Source organism: Rhinolophus sinicus, chromosome 2 (genome assembly GCF_057876585.1).
Source record: "Rhinolophus sinicus isolate RSI-liver-muscle chromosome 2, RSI-T2T, whole genome shotgun sequence".
Taxonomy (NCBI): domain Eukaryota; kingdom Metazoa; phylum Chordata; class Mammalia; order Chiroptera; family Rhinolophidae; genus Rhinolophus; species Rhinolophus sinicus.
The window spans coordinates 87,412,372-87,435,411 of NC_142502.1; the positions used below are offsets into that span (position 1 = coordinate 87,412,372).

Here is a 23,040-nt window from a genome sequence, read left to right on the forward strand (position 1 = left end):
TCTGGGGAGACTATGACGTTTTAAAAAAGACCATAGGGGGTAGCTGGTTAGCTCAGTTGGTTAGAGTGTGGTGCTAATAACACCAAGGTTGCCAGTTCAATCCCCGCATGGGCCACGGTGAGCTGTGCCCTCCTTAAGAAATAAATAAATAAATAAATAAATAAATAAATAAATAAATAACCATAAATCTATTTTATAATTAGAAAAAAAGTTTGTTCTAACTGATATAAGACAGCATGTCAATCAGAGTTAAGAGTTCTGGAAAAACAGAGAAGTGAGAAATCAGTGTGGGAAGTTCTAAGGAGGTGGCATTTTGGGAGTTCCTGAAGGATGAATAGGATTCAGACATATGGATGGGAGAAGACCTCAGCCAGTAGGTAATCATGACAAATGTGCCCGTTATCCATTTATTGCCTCTCAGCTCTAAAATCCACTCTTTGCCCAGCTTTGTGATTCTGGAGCTGGACACTGTAGATATTCCCGTCTACAATGCCAGTTCGCACGACGTTAGGCTTTGTTGTGCCACAGCGTGTTTGGGGGATGGAGAAAGAACCTCCTGACCAAGGGAGGGACTGCAAAGAGCACACCAAGATCAGTCAGATAAAGCACAAGAAAATCATGTGCAGACTTAAACTCTAGGCGGAAGAGGAGTTCATTTATGTACTGGAAGCCTCGTGAGAAATCTCCTCCACATTCCCGAAGGTCTCTCAGGGCCTGCCCAACACAGCCAGCGAGGCCTCCCAAGCATTTTGCCTTCTGGCCTGCTCATTCCTTCCTGCGCAGCCTGTCTCTGATGGTCTGCACCTTCCTGACAGGTACCGACCGACTCCTCGTAACGCAGAGGACACCACATCATACTTTTCATACCACTTTACCTTTGCCCACGATATTGCCAGTACCTGGAACACCCTCTTCTATTCCTTGATGGCTTGGTGAATATCTCTTTGTCCTTCAAAAATCTGATCGGGCATCATTTTTTGTGAAAGAAGTTTCCTGATTCTCTTCCCTCCAGATTAATAACCCCCTTCTACATTTCTTCTTGGCTGCCTCTAGTCCATGCATCAAGTTATCCTGGGCTTATTTAGAGTCTTTTTTCATCTTTTCTCCTGGACTAAACTTCTTAATGGCTTTAATTCTTTCTTGTATCTTCAGAGCCTAGCAGACTGCCTGGAACATAACAGGTGAACTAAACTGACTGGGGCTGTGCCCAGAATGCTAAGGGCATCTCTAGAAGGGACAATTGTGTTTGGGGGGTGAGGAGGGAGTTGGAACACACAGAATTAGTGGGGCATGATTGTTAGGGGTAGGATAACATTTTGGTGTTTCTGGTTTAGGAGCTGTTGGCTATCCAATATCTATTCCAGTAAATTCCATCAATGCAATGTCTGTCAGTCCTCTCTCTGTTGCACACAGTCAGGGGTAAATGGTGGAAGAATTAGAATCTACAGTTAATGTCTGCATTGGGCCCAACCTATGAAATTATGAGAAGGAAAGTATCTGTACTAACTCAAGAGATTCTCCATGTTCATTTCAGTTAAAATGCCCTCTTAACATAAAGGAGGGGAAAGTTCAGAGGCACACCGTGGAATATTCATCACATTGCTGGCATTCTGCGGAGAATTGGGCTGGTTAAGTGGCTCCCTGGCTTGCTCGCTCTTACCTATCCTGAGCTGGGAGCATCTAGATTTTGATTGGACTATTGCCAGAGCTCATTAGCATAATGTACCTTGACCTGGATTAGGGAACAGTAGCTTCTGCGTAGAAAATGACCAGAGCCTGCTAGGACCTGAACCAGAGATACATCACAATATTGCCTGCATCTCCATAAGAAGTCAGAAGGTAAGGAAGCCAGAATTCCTGAGAAGAGGCAAATAGAAGGGATGCGGTAATGGCCTCCCCATTCTTCCAGGGTTCCATTTGTTCTAGTTGGTTTTCTGTAGAAACGATGAAAATTGAATACACTTTGGCCTGAGTTGCTTTTGGAAAAAAAAGGAAGTCTTGACAAATTTAGATTTTTTTAATCCTGGAGGGAAGCTGAGTTTGTTTATGTCCTAAGAGCTGCAAACGGTCTTTTCTTCTTTTCTATGTTTTGCTCTTAACCTGCAGGGAAATATTAATGTTCACTTATTTGGCAAAAAATGTCAGAAAAAATTAAAAAGCAATTGTAATTCTTCTGCACCAAGATATTTGATTCCCCTCTCCTTAATTTAAAAACAAAAGAATTACGTCTATGTTAACTAGGCTTAAAACAATGTTTTTCATTTTGGGAAATGTCAATCTTGTTATTCAATTTTTTTTTTAAAGATCAATCTATTCCAATTAGCTATAACAAATTTTAGGCCAATTGAGTCACTGTTGTTAATAATCAAAGGAGTAAGTACATAAGACTGTTGATATCACATTTTCACTTGATATTTGTGTCTGATATACTTGTCACTTACATCTTCTAAATTAAGGTCTGTGGCATTGTTTCTTCAGTAACTCAATGGTTTTTTTCCAAACATAGAATTTGATATAAAACTCATGTGGATTTAATGTCAGTGTTTGAAATGGGAGCAGGGACTTCATGTGTGAACACTAGGTGACAGGTGAGTGTGGGTAGGTGGGAGAGGGAGGGAAGAGACTCCGTTTAGCTTGTTATTTAATGGCCAGGAACTTCATTTATACGTTCAGGTCAATAGTCGTCTATATCCATACACTTTCCCTCAGTATATTTCAGTGATTGGCAAGTATATTAGGGTTACATAAAATCAAAAAGGAAGTCATGGGACTTCCTAAGGTTTAGATTATTAATCTAACTTGTAGTTTGAGTTTAGTATTGAACAGACCTATGTGACATCATTATGTCCCTTGCTTTTACAAGAGCACAAGTAAATGGTAATAATATAGTATTTTCGATCCACAGCTGGGAACACGTGTATGCAGAGGGCTGACTTGAGTTATACTCAGATTTTCAACTGTGAAGAGGGGTGTTGGCTCCCCTAACCCCCCTTCTCCCCCCGCCCCTGCATTGTTCAAGGGTCAATTGTACATGTAAACATGTTTCACTTCATATTCTACTAACAGGCACATTTCAACTGCAAAATGACTAGTTTCTATTCTCTGTAGAACACTTCAAACAAGTTTTTCTTTCTTTCTTTCTTCTTTCTTTCTTTCTTTCTTTCTTTCTTTCTTTCTTTCTTTCTTTCTTTCTTTCTTTTCTTTCTTGATTCATAAATCTCCTTTAACTAACTATACTTAGAAACTACAGCAGTATTTCTCATGGGGGAAGAAATGCAATTTGCACAAAATTTTTTGAATTTTTATTGTTTACATACTACAATTTAATCAAAGTAAAGTGAGACAGAATTTTCTTTTGGGGTGCAGGAAAGAGTAAGATCGCTAAAGATAAAGTCAGAAAGTGTTGAAGAGTGCTTGGAGTTAAACGATAAGAAACACTACTTTAGAGCAGTAGTTCTCCTGCAATTTTTCCCCCAGGGGACATTTAACATTGTCTGGAAACATTTTTGGTTGTCATAACAAAGAAGGGTGGTTTACTACTAGCATCTAATGGACAGAGACCAAAGATACTGCTAAACATCCTACAATTTACATGATAATCCCTCACAATAAAGAACTATCACGTCCAAAATGTCAATAATGCCAAGATTTTAGAGGAATCTCATATGAGCATATCATTTGGTAATATTTGAAGATATAAAGTACACACTGGATTTATTGAGCAGATCAAAATTAATTTCTATGGCAATTTAGATTAAAAAAAATACTTCTAGACACATCTGGTTGTGATGTTCCCCTCTTATAACTTCCACCATGATAGCTAATTTATGAAGGCATTTCCGTGGAAACAACTCCAAGCCAGTTCTCCCTCCCAAACACAGGTATATGTGGAGGAAAATGTCCTACCCATTGGCTACAGGTGACAGTGGTTCCTACTAAGGTCTTCACAACCTGGGTCTAGCAATGAGAAAGGAAGCCCAAACCCAGGGGTTAAAGCAGTGATCACCGTGCTTCTGATTCCCAATGGTCAAGCTTTATTTCAGCAAGATCCCTAATAGCTTCTGCATTTTGTTTCTCTTTGTATGTTGGTGCTTGCAAAAATGTCAATAAAATCGGTTTTTCTGTCGGACAAGTACTGATTTTTATCTCTTTAACAGTCCGCATTATTGTCATTTATTTTTTATCATCAGAAAACAGTCTCCTAGTCTAAGCTTCTTGCGTGGACCGGCTTCTTGAGTGGACTGACCCAAGAGGCTGTGAGAGCAAAATTCTCAAGCACTTCTGAGGGGAGTTGAATAGGCGGAAACTGGTGGGTGACCTGACTTTATCATGGAACCTGAGGACTTTGAGTCTGAGGAGAAAGAGATATTAAGCTGGGACATTAATGATATGAAACTGCCACAGGTATGTACTTGCTATGATGATCTGCCTTTAACATTTGGCTATGAAACCTTGACTATGAACTTGTTAAGACTTTGAAGAACGTTGGTGGGGGTCCCCACTGAGTAAACTCCTTCCTCTCCGTTAGAGCTTCAGCTGGATATCAGGCTGAAGAATTTTAAGAGGATATGCCAAGACCTATGATGTGCGTAGGTCTTTGATTTTGCAGTGTCACATCCTAGAGCAGGAGTTTTAATGGGGTTTGAGAATCCCCTAAAATGATGGGCAACATTGTGCACTAACATGCATTTTTTTCTGGGACAGAAGATCCATATCACTCATAAGATCTGTAGACAAAAGAAAAAAAGAACTACTTCCCTGGAGGGAGTCTCAGGGCTTATCAAATTTCATGTCCCAACATGAATTTTCAAAACAAAAGCATTCTCAGCTCCCCAAGACATTAAACTGCAAAATTTATGACAAAAATACACATTCAATTTTGGAAATGTATCATTTATAGTTCATAGAAAATTTTGATTTCTCACGGAAATAGTGAAATGCCCTTCGATTTGGTTAATATGCTAGGGAAATTATGAAAAGTGCAAATGTCTCTTAAAATTTTCTGAGCAGAGACAACACCATTCTCAGCTGGGTGGATGCTGGCTCTGGAATCGTATCAAGAACCAGTTAAGGTGAAACATAAAATGTCTTGGAAGAATTTCCAAGCATATTTGATTTTATGTTTTGTGAGCTTATCTCGGGGCAGAGTGAAAGGACTTAGAGACAAAGTCCTGACTTTGAATTCCAGTTCTATCTTCTTTTATTTGCAAATTCTCAGGGAGTTATTTACCTTTTCCGATACTCCCCTTCCTCTTCTAAAAATGAGGTGGTTACACTACAGCGTCTCTCATGTACCCATTTAGTTCTAATCATCTAGGATTCTGTGACCTGAGATTTGGAAGGTGACCTGCATTCTAGAACTGTGGGCCAGTGCCTATCACCATGCCTGGCATGGATTAAAGCAACGACAGACAATTAGGGAATTTATGAATGAATGGCTTCACTGCTTATAATTTGTGTGACTCAAAACAGATCAATTTTCTTAAGTCTTAGTTTCCTCCTCGGTTATGAAAATAGTAAATCCTATACACCCTGCCTAAATCTCTTAATAGTTTAGAGCAATGTTTCCCAATATGTGTTCTGTGAGTATAAGTTACAAGGAGTTTTAATGGGTGCTGTGAAGAAAGAAAAAGAAAAGTACTAGGCTTAACGAAGTTAAACAGATTTCTTTACTGCAGACGTGGAGGCTTTGTAACTGGCCTGGGCATTGGTATCTCTCCCAAGAGGAGGCTGTGTTAGGCAGGATAGCCCTAACTTATTTTTGACCATGGAGCCCTTTCTTCACGGAGCCCCTCAGGTAATTTAACGTTCCTTAGACCACCTGTTTGGGCATTTAAAAAATGTTGTTTAATGGGTCAAATGGCATAGCTTGTTATCACTATAAATTTCCCCAATTTCATTCTCTGTCGCACCCATACAAAGAATTTATAGTTTATTTTTTGTAATTCTGTATTCTTGCCAGAATCGTTACTTCTGCAATACATGGGCAAATTCCTACAACTTGTAAACAAATTCCTCACCTGTTAACCCACTCACATGCTTCAAGTTTTAAGATGGTCACCTGAATGTTAATTGTGTCTTCTGGTCCTAGAAACTCCGTATCTCTTTACATGTCTCAGATAGGACAAGATTTATGGGTTAACGTTTGACAACCGTGAATGGTGATGTCCTTATCAGGACATCAAACATTTTTGAGTGACTAGAAGGTGCCAGACACTATAGCAGGCTTGGGAATACACGGGCCACTGAGCGGTGTTGACGTCCATGAAAAGTACCTATGATCTTCTGAGCTAATAGAACAAGATTAGTGCCCAAATAGAGAATCAATGCTGTGTAGAAAAATGCTAGAGGTGCTTAAAAGAGGACGTTCGTAATTCAACATGACTTGGGCATGGAAAGCAAGGCAGAGCTTCTGGCAAAGGGCTTTCTCTAGAGAAGTGCATTCATTCTAAAATGTGGGAGGATTAGGGCGAGTGAAGAAAGTAATCAAGACAATTAAGGCAGAGTAGGACGCTAAAGTCTGAAAGCTATTCCAAGTCAACTTTGGAGGGAGCTTGTGCACAGCTGTGCAGCAAGATGTGGGAGGCTGCAGACTGGCAGGGTGTTTTGGAAGCTGGCTATCCTAAGGATTTGGTTATTTTATAGGCAGTGGGAGGCTTATTGGGCTGGAAAACATGATCAGATCTAGGGCTTGGAAAGGCTCCTTTCCCTTAGTAAATCATCCGTCCCCAGTTTGTTTCAGGTATGTTTCCTCTTCCTTTCAGCTGCGAATATGTCTTTACAAACCTTCATTTCACTTGTTTCTGGTCACTCCTCTGACTTGTAGTTATTTTGATACCATATCTCCTTAATCCAGCAGGGAGCCAGCCCAGAACTGTTGGAATTTAAATTACTCAAAACCATCATTGATAAAAGTCTGTTTATTCCAGGCTAATACAATACACCAATTTTGCATTTGTAAAGTTCAGATATAATAGCTTTAGGGTTTTCTTGGTGCAAGCAGCAAATGTTTGTTGTTGGTTTAGTTTTACCTTCATTAAAAATGTTTATTACGTGATCCCAGGACATGTCACACTTTCATGAATACTGATTGTGATATTTGAGAGCCTTGAATCCCTAAGAAATTTCTTTATTTCTCTTTCTCTCTCTCTCTCTCTCTCTCTCTCTCTCTCTCTCTCTCTCTCTCTCTCGTTCCTTCCTTCCTTCCTTCCTTCCTTCCCTCCTTCCCTCCTTCCCTCCTTCCCTCCTTCCCTCCTTCCCTCCTTCCCTCCTTCCCTCCTTCCCTCCCTTCTTTCGGTTGAAAATTGAGAAGAGAATCAATTCCTTTTTCTCCTAAATGTACCTGTTTCAGCGGGGAGATGAGACCACCCACTCCATTCTTAATGCTAGCCAGTTTCTCTAAGCAAAAGTACAGGGTGTTCCAACAGCACAACAGCAGAAAAACACCCGGAATTATTTTGTTCCTAAGCATGAGCAATTTTCAGGTTAAACCCATAGTCAAAGCCACACCAAGCCATAAACTCACAAAATCCAAGGCTTAAGTACATATTTTGTAGAGGAAAAAAGAAAGCTATACATAGGCTAAATATAAATGCAGACCAACCTAAAACCTCGTGACTCAACTACAAAGAGGTCACATCTCCAATTAATTAATTCCTGGACCATGATTTTAGCCAGCAAAATTTCCTTTGCCTTTGCAGGGGATGATGAGCCCAAAATTGTGAGCAAAGGGGACTTTTTGAGCTCTTTCTGTGAATTCATGTGGCTACATGTAATTCAAATGAGCCAATTGCAGTCATCTTTCTTTGTGTCTTGGTGCTAGGGAGGTAACAGGTAAACTGGATTCTGTATTTCTTGTCAATTATTATCTGGCTGCATAATCAGGTCACGTTGTCACAAAGTTACCCATGACTTTGTCGACTTTGTCCCATTTTCTTGATTTTGAAATTCCAATGGCAGTACCTATATGGGCTCCTATGGTCAGTGGGTCTCCCGCGATTGGGGCCAGGATTTTGTTATCCTGTATGTCTGGTGTGATGGGGACGGGAACCTCACTGCATCTGGGGGTAGCAGAGCTCTCTTCTGGGTGCCTGTCAGGCGGTTCCTTACTGAGTGGAGTGAATTGGGAAAGGAAAGGGAGAAGAAAAAAGAGAGGTAGGTGACAGAGAGAGTTTGGAAGCTGGGGTACTCTGGCATTGTCTGAGCAAAATAGGAACTTGTTGTTCTGAGTCTTGATCCCTTAACAAAGGGAGGAAATGGCAGGTTTAGCCTAAGCAGTAATTCTTGACTTAACTCAAAAGCATTTTGTTGAATTGAATTTCTCTTTGATAACACTTGGAGTTTGGTTTCTAGTTGGCTCAGAAGAGGTAAGTTCTTGAAAAGTTGTATGTAAATCAAAATGTTGGTTGAATTTTTTTTTTCTGTGTTCTATAAGTAATATCTAAAAATTTCCCCCCTATCTGATTTGCTTAAAGATGTATCAGCTTGCTATCCCTGTTTTATGTGAAAACATTTATTTATAAGGAATTAATAAGCTATTTTTATAGTTAAAGAACTGGCAGATAATTGCTTTATATGAGAATAGACTATCTTCCAAATGAAATTCAATTTAATATAACATTATAATGTAGATATTTTTGATAACTAATTTTAATAGAATTTTAATTTATTAGCTGTATATAATAATGTATATTTAATTCTTGAGGTAGCCTATTAAAACTTCAAGTAGTTAAGTACATTAGAATGAGGGGAAGATGAAGGGTGATTTATGATTGATTGCATAGAATTTCAAAGATTTTGAATGAGTTAGAGGATTAAGTCTCTTAGTAGAAAATTACACACAGAAGTCATAGAAACATTAATTAAACTCCCAATGATATTACTGATGAGATTATAAAATATAAATTAGATAGATTTACATCTTGGACACCTTAGGAATATTCCCTTTAAATTATAAACGTCTTAACCAAGAGGAAAATCAAAGAGTTACTCATGAAAAGTTAGGAATTAAAGTAAACAAAAGATCTGAAAAAGGAAAATATTTTGTGAGGATTTGCTAAACAAGATTAAGAAATTATTATCCTGTCTTTTTAAATTTTCCTCTCTGGTGCCTTAAATTTAAAAAGCTTTAGGAAATCTCTATCATTCATTTGACACCTGGTTTCCTTTGCATTATTGTGATCTGGGTTTTCTCTTAATTTTAATGTCAAATGATGTCAAAGGACTGGGTATAAATAAATAGCCAAGAGAATAGCATGATGTGAACACATTTACTCCTAGCAATATTCTCAAGTCTATACGTCATCAAAATTATTACTGCACTATTAATGGAACTGGAAAACTAGACTGCCAGTGCTGTTGAAAGAAAGAAAAAAGCTTAAACAGCAACCAAGGCACAACTACAACATTAGGGCACCCACACAAGGGAGACACCTGGAGCATGTGGCTCAGTTGACCAGGGAGACTGCACCACTGGGCCCCACAGCACACCTACTACATAAGGCCACTCTTCCAAGACCAGGAGAAGTAGCAGTTCTACTTAGTACATAGAAACAAACACAGGGAGGCAGCCAAAATGGGGAGACAAATAAACATGTCCTAAATGAAAGAACAGAACAAACCTCTAGAAAAAGAGCTAAACAAAATGGAGGCAAGCAATCTACCAGATGCAGAGTTCAAAACACTAGTTATAAGGATGCTCAATGATCTCAGGGAGAACTTCAACAAAGAGACAGGAAACATAAATAAGAACCAGTCAGATATGAAGAATCCAATAACTGAAATGAAAAATAAATTAGAAGGAATCAACAGTAGATTACATGAAGCAGAGAATTAAAGTGGCGATTTGGAATATAAGGTAGCACAAAATACCCAATTAGAACATCAAAAAGGAAAAAGAATCCAAACAAATACAAATAGTTTAAGGGGCCTCTGGGACAACACCAAGCGTACCAACATTTTTCTCATAGGGGTATGAGAAGGAGAAGGGAGAGAGCAAGGAATTGAAAACCTATTTGAAGAAATAATGACAGAAAACTTCCCTGACCTGGTGAAGGAACTAGACACACAAGCCCAGGAAGCGCAGAGAGTCCCAAACAAGACAAACCCAAACAGGCCCACACCAAGACACATTGTAATTAAAATGCCAAAGGTTAAAGATAGAGAATCTTAAAAGCAGCCAGAGAAAAGCAGCTAGTTACCTACAGGGAGCTTCCATAAAACTATCAGCTGATTTCTCAACAGAAACTTTGCAGGCCAGAAGAGATTGGCACAAAATATTCAAAGTGATGAAAAGCAAGGACCTACAAACAAGATTGCTCCACCCAGCAAAGCTATCGTTTAGAATCAAAGGACAGATAAAGAGCTTCCCAGACAAGGAAAAGCTAAAGGAGTTCATCACCACGAAACCGGTATTATAAGAAAAGTTAAATGGACTTCTTTAAGAAAAAGAAGAAAATATAAAAAATGAATAATAAAATGGCAATACCTATATCTCTATCAACAACTACTTTCAATGTAAATAGATTAAATGCTCCAATCAAAAGAAATAGGGTGGAATCTTTTCATCTTTACAATAAGCCTTCCTCATAGGTATCACTGTTATTGTAAATAGGATTGTAAATAAAATGGGAGAATCAAGCCAAAGAAGACAAAGCGTGATTGCCTCCTATGCTTCATGTCTTTCTGAAACCTAGTCTGGCCACTGAGGCCCTTGTAACCTTCTACTTCATCTATATAATTCATAAGACCCCCGTTATATTGATTTATTTTGTGCTGCTCATTAAGACTATGTGATTTGGGTATCTTTTCTTCTCCACTGCGTAATGTCTTCAACCTCTCCCATTTTCTTTGGCCTCTTCCTCCCAGCCTACAAACATGAAAGTCTTTTCAGATAACAAACCAACACATCGAACAAAATCATTTCCTTAACTTTTCTTCTACTTTCTTTATCTCCTTAGCTGGCTGAGTTTCCTGCTTCCTAAAAGAGCAGGTAATACTCTTTGGCACTACTTGGCACTCTGTTCTCTTGACCTTGAGGGCACCCCTCTCTCTTGCTTCTATTCAATGTTCTCCTGCTTCTGCTCAAACTCTCCGATCATATGTTTTGAGGCTCCTCCATTGGCTCGTCTCTCGTTGTCTTCTTACTTATTGGTATTCCCTAGGGCTCATCTATTCTTAACATGCATTCCCTGTATTCTTCACTTGCTCCAATATCGTAAGTACGCTAACAGTTCTTAAATGCATAGACTTCTTTCTGAAGTCTAGAATCACGTTTCTGATTGCTTATCGTGTACCTTGAAGGCAACATATCAACAACAGAATTTATTTTTTCTCCAAAACAGTTTCTTTTATTCACCCTCTTCCTTAGGGAAACTACGTGAATTATTCTTAATTCCTTCCTCTCTCTCTCTCCTTTACTTCTATGGCATGGTTGATTGTACTCCTAACTATCTCTTGAATTCATCTAATTATTTCCATTCCATTTCTTGTGGCTTTATTATTGTTCTCACCACCTTTCCCCTGAGTTACCAGAACCTTCTTGATAATGTTGCTTGCCTTCATTTTCACCTACCTCCAATGTAATTCTTGCCTAGACTTCAAGTGAAAAAAAAAAAAAAGAAAGAAAAGAAAGACATAGGGTGGCTGAAAGGATAAGAAAGCAAGGTCCCTATATATGCTGCCTATGAGAGACTCACTTGGGATCAAAAGATACACAGAGACTAAAGTAAAGGGATGGAAAAAGATATTTCATGAAAAAGGAAACAAAACAAAAAGATCTGGGCTAGCAATACTTATACCAGACAAAATAGACTTTAAAACAAAGGCTGTAACGAGACAAAGAAAGATCCAGCAATTCTACTTCTGGGTATATATCTGAAGAAACCCAAAATGCTAATTTGAAAAGGCATATGTATCCACATATTCATTGCAGCATTCTTTATAATAGCCAAGATATAGAAGCAACCTAAGTGTTCATCAATAGATGCATGGATAAAGAAATAGTATGTAAATACAATGGAATATTACTCGGCCATAAAAAAGAATGAAATCTTACCATCTGCAACAACATGGATAGACCTAGAAGGCATTATGCTAAGTGAAATAAGTCAGACAGAGAAAGACAAATACCATATGATTTCACTTATATGTGGAATCTGAAAAACAAAATAAACAAACAAAAAACAGAAACTTATAGACACAGAAAACATTTTGATGGTTGCCAGATGGGAAGGGGTTTGGGGTGGATGGGTGAAAAAGGGGAAGGGATTAGAACCTACAAGTTGGTAGCTGCTAAATAGTCATGGCATAGGGAATATAGTCAATAATATTGTAATAACTTTGTGTGGTGTCAGATGGGTACTAGATTTATTGGAGTGATTACTTCTTAAGTTTTATAACTGTCTAATCACTATGTTGTACACCTGAAACTAATATAATATTGTATGTCAACTGTAACTGAAAAATTAAAAAATATTTTTTAAAAAATGAAAAAGCTTAAAAAACAATGGAATAGAGAACATATTGTGGGTCCTAACACAAACCTCTACAATGTTAGGTTAATTGAAAACACAGAGTATGTTATCCAACTACAATGGAATCAAATTAGAAATAAATAGCAAAAGGCAATAGGAAAATCTGTAAACACAGATTTTGTATGAAACAGTGTATCTGAAACAGTATATTTCTGAATAATCCATGGGTCAAAGAGGAAGCCTCAAAGGGAGATCAAAATATACATTAAATTGAGAGAAAATGGGGGGGAAATATATATATATATATATATTGGGAAGGTCATATATATATATATATATATATATATATATATATATATATATATATATATATATATAGAGAGAGAGAGAGAGAGAGAGAGAGAGAGAGAGAGAGAGAGAGAGAAGATGGAGATCATTTCTTCCTCCACAGGTAGGGAGTCTTTGCTTTAACCAAAATATCTGAGATGCTCTCACATATATCTTCTCCTAGTTCATGGGATTTATGACACTGATCAGCTTAAACGGGCCACTCACTTTTACAACATGAAAATCTTAGCTTTTTCCAAGTCCACCTTGCCTGTGTCTCTGCTACCCTGACAACTGTGCTTTATATTTGAATAATTCAAATCCACCGGTAGAGTTTTACAGTCAAAATTGTTAGAGGAAGGTGTATATTTTAACCTGCATGTTTATTATTTCAGAGGATAAAATTTTGCTTCCTATGGCATTTCTTTGACAGAGAACAAGAGAGCATTGTTTGGAGCTTAGGTCAGAGGAAGAGAAGAGATGGTGGGATGGAGAAAATAGGAGGTGAGGCCACCTGAGCTGTCTCACCCTGGGGCATTGAATTGTATCCATCTCAGAATTACCAAGGAATTGAGGGAGAGAGAGAAAGATCTGGAAAAAGCAGGCAGTCCATTCAGCATCTTGGCCTGGCTGTGCTTTCTTCCTGGAAGCTCTAATGGAGCTGCCTGGTGGACCAGAGGTGACTTCTGCAGATGCCACACTCCTGTGATTTATGCCCTTGTGCCCTTCTCCTCTGGGGCAACTTCCCCTTTCTGTAGCACAGCAGTTACAGTGTAGCACTCAGAGGACCAGCCATTGTCATTGCCCTGAGAAGGAAGGTCATGGAACCAGAGTTGCACCAATTAAGCATTTGTTTTGTAGGGACTTGGACTTCTGTCTTGCATTTGGCTTGGCAAGGTTTAAAGCAGGGTGTCCAAACTGCAGCCCATGGGCTAACTGCGGCCCACAATCCATTTTTAATTGGCCTGCAGCAAATTCCAAACATATATTTCGTTTACTTAAATAAATCAGGTGAGGCAATACGTACTTCACCTCAAGTGAGTGGCCCGGCTGTTTGTGTATTTTACCGCATATGACCCTTGGTAAAAAACATTGAAAAAAGTTTGGACACCCCTGGTTTAAAGCATGAAATGACCTCTCTATGGGCCTTTTCTCCCCTGAAGGCTGGTGGTTCTTTCAATCACATTGGCTGGTTGTGTATGGCCCTAGTAGACTTAGTAGAGTAACAGCTACGGCTGATGTGGAACTTGCTATGGGCCAGGCACTGTTTTACATGTTTTGCACATATTAACTGATTTAATCCTCCTGAAATCCCTGTGAAGTGAGTAGTCCTGTTACCTCCATTTTACAGAGCAGGAAACAGAGGTACTGAGAGGGCAAGGAACTTCGTTAAGACTCACATCCAGGCCATCTGCCTCCATGGGCCATGCTCTTAGCCAGGAATCAGCAAATTTTCTATAAAGGGCCAGGTAGTAAATGTTTTAGACTTTGTTGGCCATACATTTTCTGCTATAACTACTCAACTCTGCAGTGGTGGTGTAAAAGTATTCATTTAAATGAATAAACATGGTTGTATTCCAATAAAACTTTATTTATCAAAACACAGTGGGCTGGATTTGGCCTATGGGCCTTAGTTTGCAGACCCGAGCTCTTAACTGCTAATCTCTCATGCACATAAAACCTCTAATATTTCCTCAGACCCACCTCAGGTCCCATGACATTCCATTCAAACAACAACTATCATTACGTAAGACTTACAGATCTGCTCTTTACAGTACTTTTTGAGGTGTGTGTCATCAGTGTCCCCATTTTAAAGAAGAATAAAGTGAGGCTTCAGAGACCAAATCATTTGTCCAGAGTCTCATGTTACAAAGTCCTTTAGCATGGTCTAAACTTGAAATCTAACTCAATAAACATCAGTACCCTGATAACTCCTTCTGGACCTTCTAGAATCTTCTAGTCTGATCTTCTAGAATCTTCTTAATGACAAATGTTCTTATACCCTGCCAGGTTTCTCGAAGTTGTGGGGATGGATACAGCCCGAGTTTCACTACTTAGACAACTTATCGATTCTCACTCTAAGAACTAGGTGGGATCTGTCAAAGGGAGCATTTGTGTACCAAAGCAGGGCCTAAGGACCCATGAGGCACACATCAGTGACTAACATTTATGTAGCGCTCCCTCCGTGCTAGGTGCTGTGCTAAGTATTTTTTATATATTATCATATTTAATCCTCAGAACTACTCAAGGTAGACAGGTCTTGTTATCCCTCTTACACAGATGAAGAAACAGATGGACAGAAAGCCAAACAACTTACGCTATAATGATTGAGCGTCTTAGTTTAATTAGATGTTCACGCACAGGGAATTGTGCCAGTCCTGGGCAAGAAGGCAGAAGCTTCCGGTCAAAGGAAACCCTTATTCCTCTCCCTGTTTGAGGCACATGAGTATGGGAAGAGAGAAAAAGGAAGAACACCTCCACAGGGGAGGAAGCAGCTCTCGGAACCCTCCTGCGCCAGGGTTCTCCCGCCTTCCCACTGCTGGTGACTTTGCATAAACCCTTAACATTCTTACTAAGGTAGCTACACTATGGTATGAGGCATTATGTCACTATCCTGCCACAATGTATTCCACATAGTTGGGTCAGAGCACAGTAGTATTACTTCACCCTCAAAAATTCTTAGTGAGATACGGTCATAACTCTTCTCACCAAGGGCTAGAGAAACAGCAATCAGGGGGAACTCAGAGGGACCAAAGTACAACTTATTGTGGTCCAGGGAGCAAATGTGCAGTACACAGCAGTCCTGTCGCCACTGCGGTGCTGCCCTCTCAGCTCCCACTGTCAGAACTAAACCCAGGTTGGTCTTTGCCAGAGGTTTCTCACCCAGATCCCGGGTGCCAAACCAGCCTTCATGTCTATTGACTCCTCAGGGATGGATAGTTGTGTTTTCTAGCATAACATAGTATCATCTTCATGTTTCTATCAGAATGTGAAAAAGACTGACTGGTTCCAAGAATGGCCGGATTCCTACGAGAAGTACATCTACAGCTCGGAGGACAGGAATGCTCAGCGACACCTGAGCAGCTGGGCCATGCGCAACACCAACAATCACAACTCCCGCATCCTCAAGAAGTCCTGCCTGGGCGTGGTGGTGTGCAGCCTGGACTGCTCCGCCAAGGAGGGCCGCAAGATTTACTTGAGACCTGCGATCTGTGACAAAGCCCGGCAGAAGCAGCAGAGTGAGTGGGGCTTTGCTGGCCATCCATTTTCTGCTATAACTACTCAACTCGGCAGTGGTGGTGTAAAAGGATTCATTTAAATGAATGAATTTATTTCTCTCCTGGCATTGGAGAGAAAGCTGGCATCCATTCAAATCCTCCTGCCAGATGGGCCACTATATCCCAGCACATCCCAACAGCCCAACCTTTACATTGGAGTGTGGTGGAGACCAAGGCTCCTTACTGTGTAGAACGTAGTAAGGAGAGCCAACCAGCCCCTCCTCCCCCATGGGGAACATGGCCCACCATTAAAACTGCTCTTTGGGTGAAGGCAAAGATGCCCCACTTACGGGACTAACAGTAATTCATCAGTGCGCCCACATGAAGATTAGGAGAAAGATGTTTATTAAACTCACCCCCTGACGCCTTGGGGAATGGGTCCCTAAATGATCTCAAAGAGGACTTTGATGTGGAGTGGCAGCACTGGGACTACATTTGAGATTAGATTCACTTCCATGGCATTTAGGTTCATGCCATAATCACATGCCGAAATATGTGCTCAGTTTGTTTTTTTATCATATTCATCGGGTTGTGAAATAGATGCATTCAGCCTGCCCTGTGCCTTGTCCACTTCAGGCCTCAAGTTGCTTCATGTTCTTTCCTTGTCATTTGTCTTCAAGACCTGCTTTCAGGGTAGGATCTGGTATCAGTCATTTATACTCAAGTGAAAATGTAGTAGCTGTGTTCTCTCTCCCATATGGCTTTGCCCCCTGCCTCTTAGTTCTAATCATGAAGTCAAAGAATGTTTTCTGCTTTTCTACAAAGCATTCCAAATATCAGTAAACAAGTAGGGCAGGATTTTCTTCTCAGAAGATCTCTCCCCTGACCTGTGAAATATCCCATTCTGTAGGCAGCTGCTTTTCCCCACCCATGTGTGAGACTGATCTGGACCATTATTGTGGCCAGGCCTGCTAGAGCCAGGGGTAATGCCCAGTGGCCAGGTGTATTCTCTGCCATCTTGGCATCCAGGCTAACTCCATCAGAGTCAGCTGGCATGGTTCAGCCAGCTGTAGTCACCTTCCTCTGCTCTTTTGTAGGGAAACGCTGTCCCAACTGCGATGGGCCACTGAAGCTAATTCCTTGCCGAGGCCATGGGGGCTTCCCTGTCACCAATTTCTGGAGGCATGACGGACGCTTCATATTTTTCCAGGTTGGATTTGCGTTAGAGTGATAAGATGCCATTTCTCTTTAATTCGAGAAACGTTTACAGAGCACAAGGAGTTTTACTCAAGAGACGCACAGGTGGATGAGAGCCAACCCCAAGCCTGAGGCGCACTTTGGGCCAGCAATGTGTGTAGCCCACACCTCAATAGAGGCACCAAGCGCCTGGCCCTGGGAGCCCAAGGAGGGGAGCTGGCCGCTTCTGCCTCGGGTTTCTGAGGGCTTAGTAATGAGATCACGCTTAGGCTAACACTGCTGCAGCAGTAGCCGTCAGTGAACCCCAGAATGAATACCAGCCCTGACTTCTAAGTAGCTCTATAAACGTAAACATGTTACTTTATTCCCCTAAGCCCCAGCTTTCTGTACTGACGGTGGGGACCAGGGATACACAGGGGTGAAGAGTGGCCAATGACAGTAGACTGCCTGGGTTTGAATCAGTGGAGAACTGATAATCCTGCCCTCCGAAAAGAAAATGTTCTGATCTGTAGGGTTTGCCGATTTCTGTGATATAACTTTTCCTACTATGGCTGATGTCAACCTACCAGCCGTGTTTAACAACTAGCTCGCAGAATTCCTGAATGTTTAGCAATTGGCTTTCAGCTTGGCCAGCTCCAACACGCTTTGAATCCCAGCTCCCCCACTTACCAGGGGAAGCGACCCAGCTGGCATGCCTTAATTTCCCATTCTGTAAACTGGGGCTGGTAATGATGGTATGTACGTCAGAGGGTTGTGCTGAAGGTTGGATGAGATCGTATGTAATAAGCTTTACTTATTATCACTATGGATATGACTTTGCCAGCCACGTGGGTGACAAACACCATGAAAAGAAGGAGCGTCGTAAGCACAGTGCGCTTGGGAGGTATTAAAAGGTTTAGGCAATCTTGTTGCAATAGTCAACCGTAGCAACACTCAGAGGGCAGGGCAAAGGGTTAAATTTTACACACCACGAAGTACCTTCCAGTTATTTATTTTAGCTCCTTGTCTCCTTTAAGTCAAAGGGAGAACATGATCATCCAAAACCAGAAACCAAATTGGAAGCTGAGGCAAGAAGAGCAATGAAGAAAGTGCACACGACATCTTCCTCTGTCTCCTTGAAGCTGAACAGGGGCCCAGAGGCAAAGGTAACCTTTCCCCATGTGTGTTCACAACATAAGCAACCCACCACCCCTATGGGAAGGCAGTAGATTTCCCGTCTCTTACCTACAAATGAAAGCCAGAAATCATATACTGTCAGGCTCATCTATAAGCAAGCATCTGCCACAGAAACTGAACCTGAGTTTGCCTTTTAATTTCTACCATCTCTGTAGCATGCTCTCAACTATAAATTCCATATAATTTTAGAATCATCTTCCCTCCTACAATGAAAAAGAGTCTGGAATTAGTACTTAACCTATATTTGGCACTTTGAACTTTGGTTCTGATAGAACCCAGATTAACTGAAATCATCTCCCACAAACATTAGCCTCATGCTTTTTCCCCCCAAATTTTTAGTTTTCCCTAAAACAGATTATAGTTGACCCTTCAACAATGCAGGGCTTAGGGGTGCCCTCACCCAGCAGACAAAATCTGTGTATCACTTTTGACTCCCCTAAAACTTAAGTTGTCCCTCAGTATCCATGGGGGACTTGTTCTAGAACCCCCTCAGATACCAAAATCCACAGATACTCAAGTCTGCTATATAAAATGGCGTAGAGCAATGCAGACAGTCGGCCCTCTACATCTGCCAACTCCCAACCATCAAAAACACTACAAGTATTTATTGAAAAAAATGCACATATAAGTGGAGCCATGCAGTTCAAACCCATGTTGTTCAAGGATCAACTGTATTCCTTGGCACACTTTACCAAGATGAAATCACCAGGCAGTTTCTGAAAACAATGGTCATCAGGGGTGGGGGTTGGGGGGGATGTGAAGTGAAGTCCATGCCTTTATGGGGGTTACACTATAGGTTTGTGGTTTGTCTGTGTAACAGTGATAGAAAGTCCTATACTTTTTCTACTGTTCAGTGCTTTACAAGTTTTTTCAGGAGAACAGAAATGGAGCCAGTCCATGCCCGGAGGCTCTAAATATACCTTACATTTCTCAAAAAATGTAACTTGTGTCTCTTTTCAGGAAACGTGAGCTCTGAATCCAAATAACTGGTCCCTCATCCCTTCTCCCAGCCTTGGGACACGCTGAAGGGCATTTCTTCCCACTCACTCCGCTTGGTCACAGTCTCTCCACCCCTGTCCTCTTATTAGTCGATAGTTTTACATAAATAAGAGGATAACTTAATTCTCAACCAGATTCTTTTCCTATGATTAACTGGAGGACAATATACTGCCTTCATTTATAAAAATAAGTTTACAACTTCATATTCTAGGAGTCTTATTTATGATTCAACAAAATGAGTTCAGAGAAAAGTCTCTTAAGAAAAAAAAAAAATAAAACCCTAGTCTCTCAGACTCCAAACAGCACCAAGAAATAGAAAAGTCAACGAGGGAAATGATGATGATGGTGATGATGATGATGGAGAGAGAGAGAGAGAGAGAGAGCCTGAGAGTTGTACTGAGTATAAGATAATCTCTGAAGTTTAGTCTGACTTTTCTTAAACAGCCTCTTACAAGTGTCTCACAGAGGCATTTAGGATATCAGATTTGCCCGTGAGGGTGAAACATTTTAAACACACTCACGTCAGAGTGAAGGGAAACTCAGTTCTTACTGGTTAGTAAGATTTAAAATGGTAATGGAAGCAGTGTTTACTTCTTTCAGGTCTTGAGTGGTTTTGATGAAGCTGCTCTGTGCCTTTGTGCTTCAAGTATGTGAGGAACGAGGAAACTCTGACAGAGCACTTATTTGTAACCAGTGGGAGCCTGGGGTAGTTGTGTCAATTTGCTTAACTTATTAACATGAGCTTTTCACTTTTCTTTCCAGTCTCTTACAGGTGAAACACAAAGTTGGGGAAGTTTACCTTTAACTTGGTCTTTCCAGGAAGGCATCCAATTGCCTGGTAGTGACAGTGGACATTTAATAGCTAACGCTCCCCAGCAGAAGTCACCGAATGATTGCTTATTCAAGAGTTATGGTTTAGGGGGAACCACGGATCTGGCAGAGCCCACTTCCACCTTGGGCCCCACTGAGCTCTATGAGAAATACAAAGGGTCCAGTAGTCGGATCTACAGTAGTGGAGATCTGCTTCAGCCTCCTGTCTCTGGAGTCCTCGCTGATTACGATGACCTGCAAACATGGAACAAAAATGCTGCTTTGGGGAGAAATCCTCTTAATGACAACAGTTGTCCCAATTACCCTTTTCCTCAGACCAGCTGGCCTTACGACTTCTCCCCTTCCCAGAACTCTTCAGAACCCCTTTCCCAGCAGGTTCTAGTGGAACCACCTGCAGCCAAAAGTAGCTGTCACCCATTATGGCCAAATCCAGGGGTTGATCTTTATGAAGAGAAGGTACATGTGGATTTTAACAGCTATTACCCTTCCACTACGTGCCATTCACCTCAGGAAGACCCCTTTCTCTTTACCTATACCGCTCATCCTTACCATCAATATTCATTGCCAAGCAAGAGCAGTAAATGGAATTTTGATGAAGAAATGAGGTACATGGGTTTGGATCACTGCAAGAATGAAATGCTTCTAAACCTTTGTCATTTAAGATGATCCAAATCTGAGTCCTTGTGCACTGTTAGTGGGAATGTAATTGGGTGCAGCCACTGTGGAAAATAGTATGGAGGTTCCTCAAAAAATAAAAGTGGAACTGCCAGATGATCCAGCAATCCCACTGCTGGGTATATAGCCAAAGGAAACAGAATTTCTATCCTGAAGTGATAACCTGCACCCCCATGTTCATTGCATCATTGTTTATAATAGCCAAGACATGGAAATCACCTAAGTATCCATTGATGGATGATTCGATAAAGTTGTAAGATATATACCGGGGGTGCCAAAAAATATATATACAAGTGGACACTGGTCAATGTTGCCCAAGCAGTAGTTCGCCATAATCAGAAGTGTCTGGACACTTTGAGCACCTCTTGTAACTGCAGAAGTCAAACATGACTTGTATTCATCTTTTGTTATCTGTATATATTCAGTATTACCATTTTAATACAGTTTTCCTTTCTGAAAATGTGTATACATTTTTTTGGCACCCTCTGTATATACAATGGAACTCTATTCAGTCATAAAAAGAAGGAAATCCTGCCATGTGTGACAAGATGGATGGACCTTGAGGGCATTATGCTAAGTGAAATAAGTCAGACACAGAAAGACAAATACTGTATAATCTCACTTATATGACAAATCTTAAAAAAAACAAAAAAATCCAAATTCTAGAAACGGATCATATTTGTAATTGTCAGAGGTGGAGGGTGATGTGTAGAAGAACTGGGTGAATGTAAATTTATCTTCTAGATGAAAGTCTGTAATCAGATAATATGTTTTGTAAATATTTTTCCCAGTTATTATATTGTATTTAATCCATTGTCAAAAATGTTCTCCTGTGTTTTCTTCTAGAAGTTTTATATTTTCAACTCTTACATTTAGGTCAGTGATTCATTTCTAATTAATTTTTGTGTGTGGTATTAGGTAATCAGGGCTGAGCTTCATTTTATTTTGCATATGGATATTAAATTGATTCAGCACTATTGAATTAAAATTTTATCATAATTTTTTGTTAAATGAATATCCAGAATTGCTGTTTTTATAATTGCTCACAGCTAGGGAATTTGGTATACTATAATTATATTTCCTTTCTTAGACAACAGTTTGTTTCTCCTGGAGTTGATAATAGTCTCATCTCATTGTTTAATTTTCTATATAACCAACAATAGTTTATCCTTAAACACTGTCTAAGCAATAAAAGTAATTTTCTTCATAGTAACTCATAATTTTCTTAAGGACAGTCCTTCTAGAACCTTCCATCTCCCCTCAAATGTGGACAGACTGCTCTCTAATCCTGGTGGTTCTGCTGTCATCATGTTGTTTCTCTTCATCATCTTTGGATGTTCTTTCCTCTCCTTTCTCTGGGAATCCATATTTTTCTCTCCTTGTTATATTCCCTAGTTTTGATGGAGCACATGCTATACTAGTTCCCTAAGGAAAGATGCATGGAAGATACATTTTTTGAGCCCATGCATGCTTGAAAATGTCTTAGTTCTATTCTCACACTTGAGTGAGATTTAGCTGAACATGGAAGTCTAGGTTGAAAATAATTGTCATTCAAAAATTTGAAGTTACTACTGCTCCATGGTCTTCTAGCCTCCAGCATTACTGTTGAGAACTCTGGATGTCATTCTGATTTCTGGTTCTATGAATGTGGCTTCCTCTTCCATTTTATGGCTTTTAGAATATTTTTGTTATTTCTGGTTAACTGAAATTTCATGATAATGAGCATTGGTCTTTTTATTTTTTATTCATTGTACAAGGCCCTTGAAACTTTTAATCTGATCATTTATCTTTCAGTTGTGAGACATGTTCTTGTACACTTAAAAAATAATTGCCTTTTCTTTCTTTTTCTGGTTCTCCTTTTGAAATTTCTTTTAGTTGGGTACTGTACCCAACAAATTGTCATTGAGTACCTACTAATACACTCACCCTGGGCTCTAAGCTCATGCTGGCGCTGTGCCAAGGAAATTGCATCAACTATGTTCAACTAAGTTAAACTATATATCAACTAAGCATTGACTGATTCCAAGAATCACTTGGGCCTACAGAAAGTTACAAGACATAATACATGACTGAAGGGATACAAATCTATTAAGGGTCAAGATAAAATACAAATTGAAGACTATAGAAGTCAATGAAAATGGAAA

General features: G+C 40.1%; 1 protein-coding gene across 1 annotated transcript; it reads left to right on the forward strand.

Moving 5' to 3' along the window:
* The first annotated feature begins 1,765 nt into the window (after nt 1-1,765).
* GCM1 (GCM transcription factor 1) lies at nt 1,766-22,103 on the forward strand. Its single transcript, XM_019734610.3, has 6 exons — nt 1,766-1,839; nt 4,191-4,404; nt 15,787-16,039; nt 17,116-17,228; nt 18,232-18,360; nt 20,153-22,103. The coding sequence occupies exons 2-6, from the start codon at nt 4,330-4,332 to the stop codon at nt 20,885-20,887; spliced, it is 1,305 nt and encodes a 434-aa protein (XP_019590169.2). The 5' UTR covers nt 1,766-1,839; nt 4,191-4,329; the 3' UTR covers nt 20,888-22,103.
* Nucleotides 22,104-23,040: the final 937 nt, after the last annotated feature.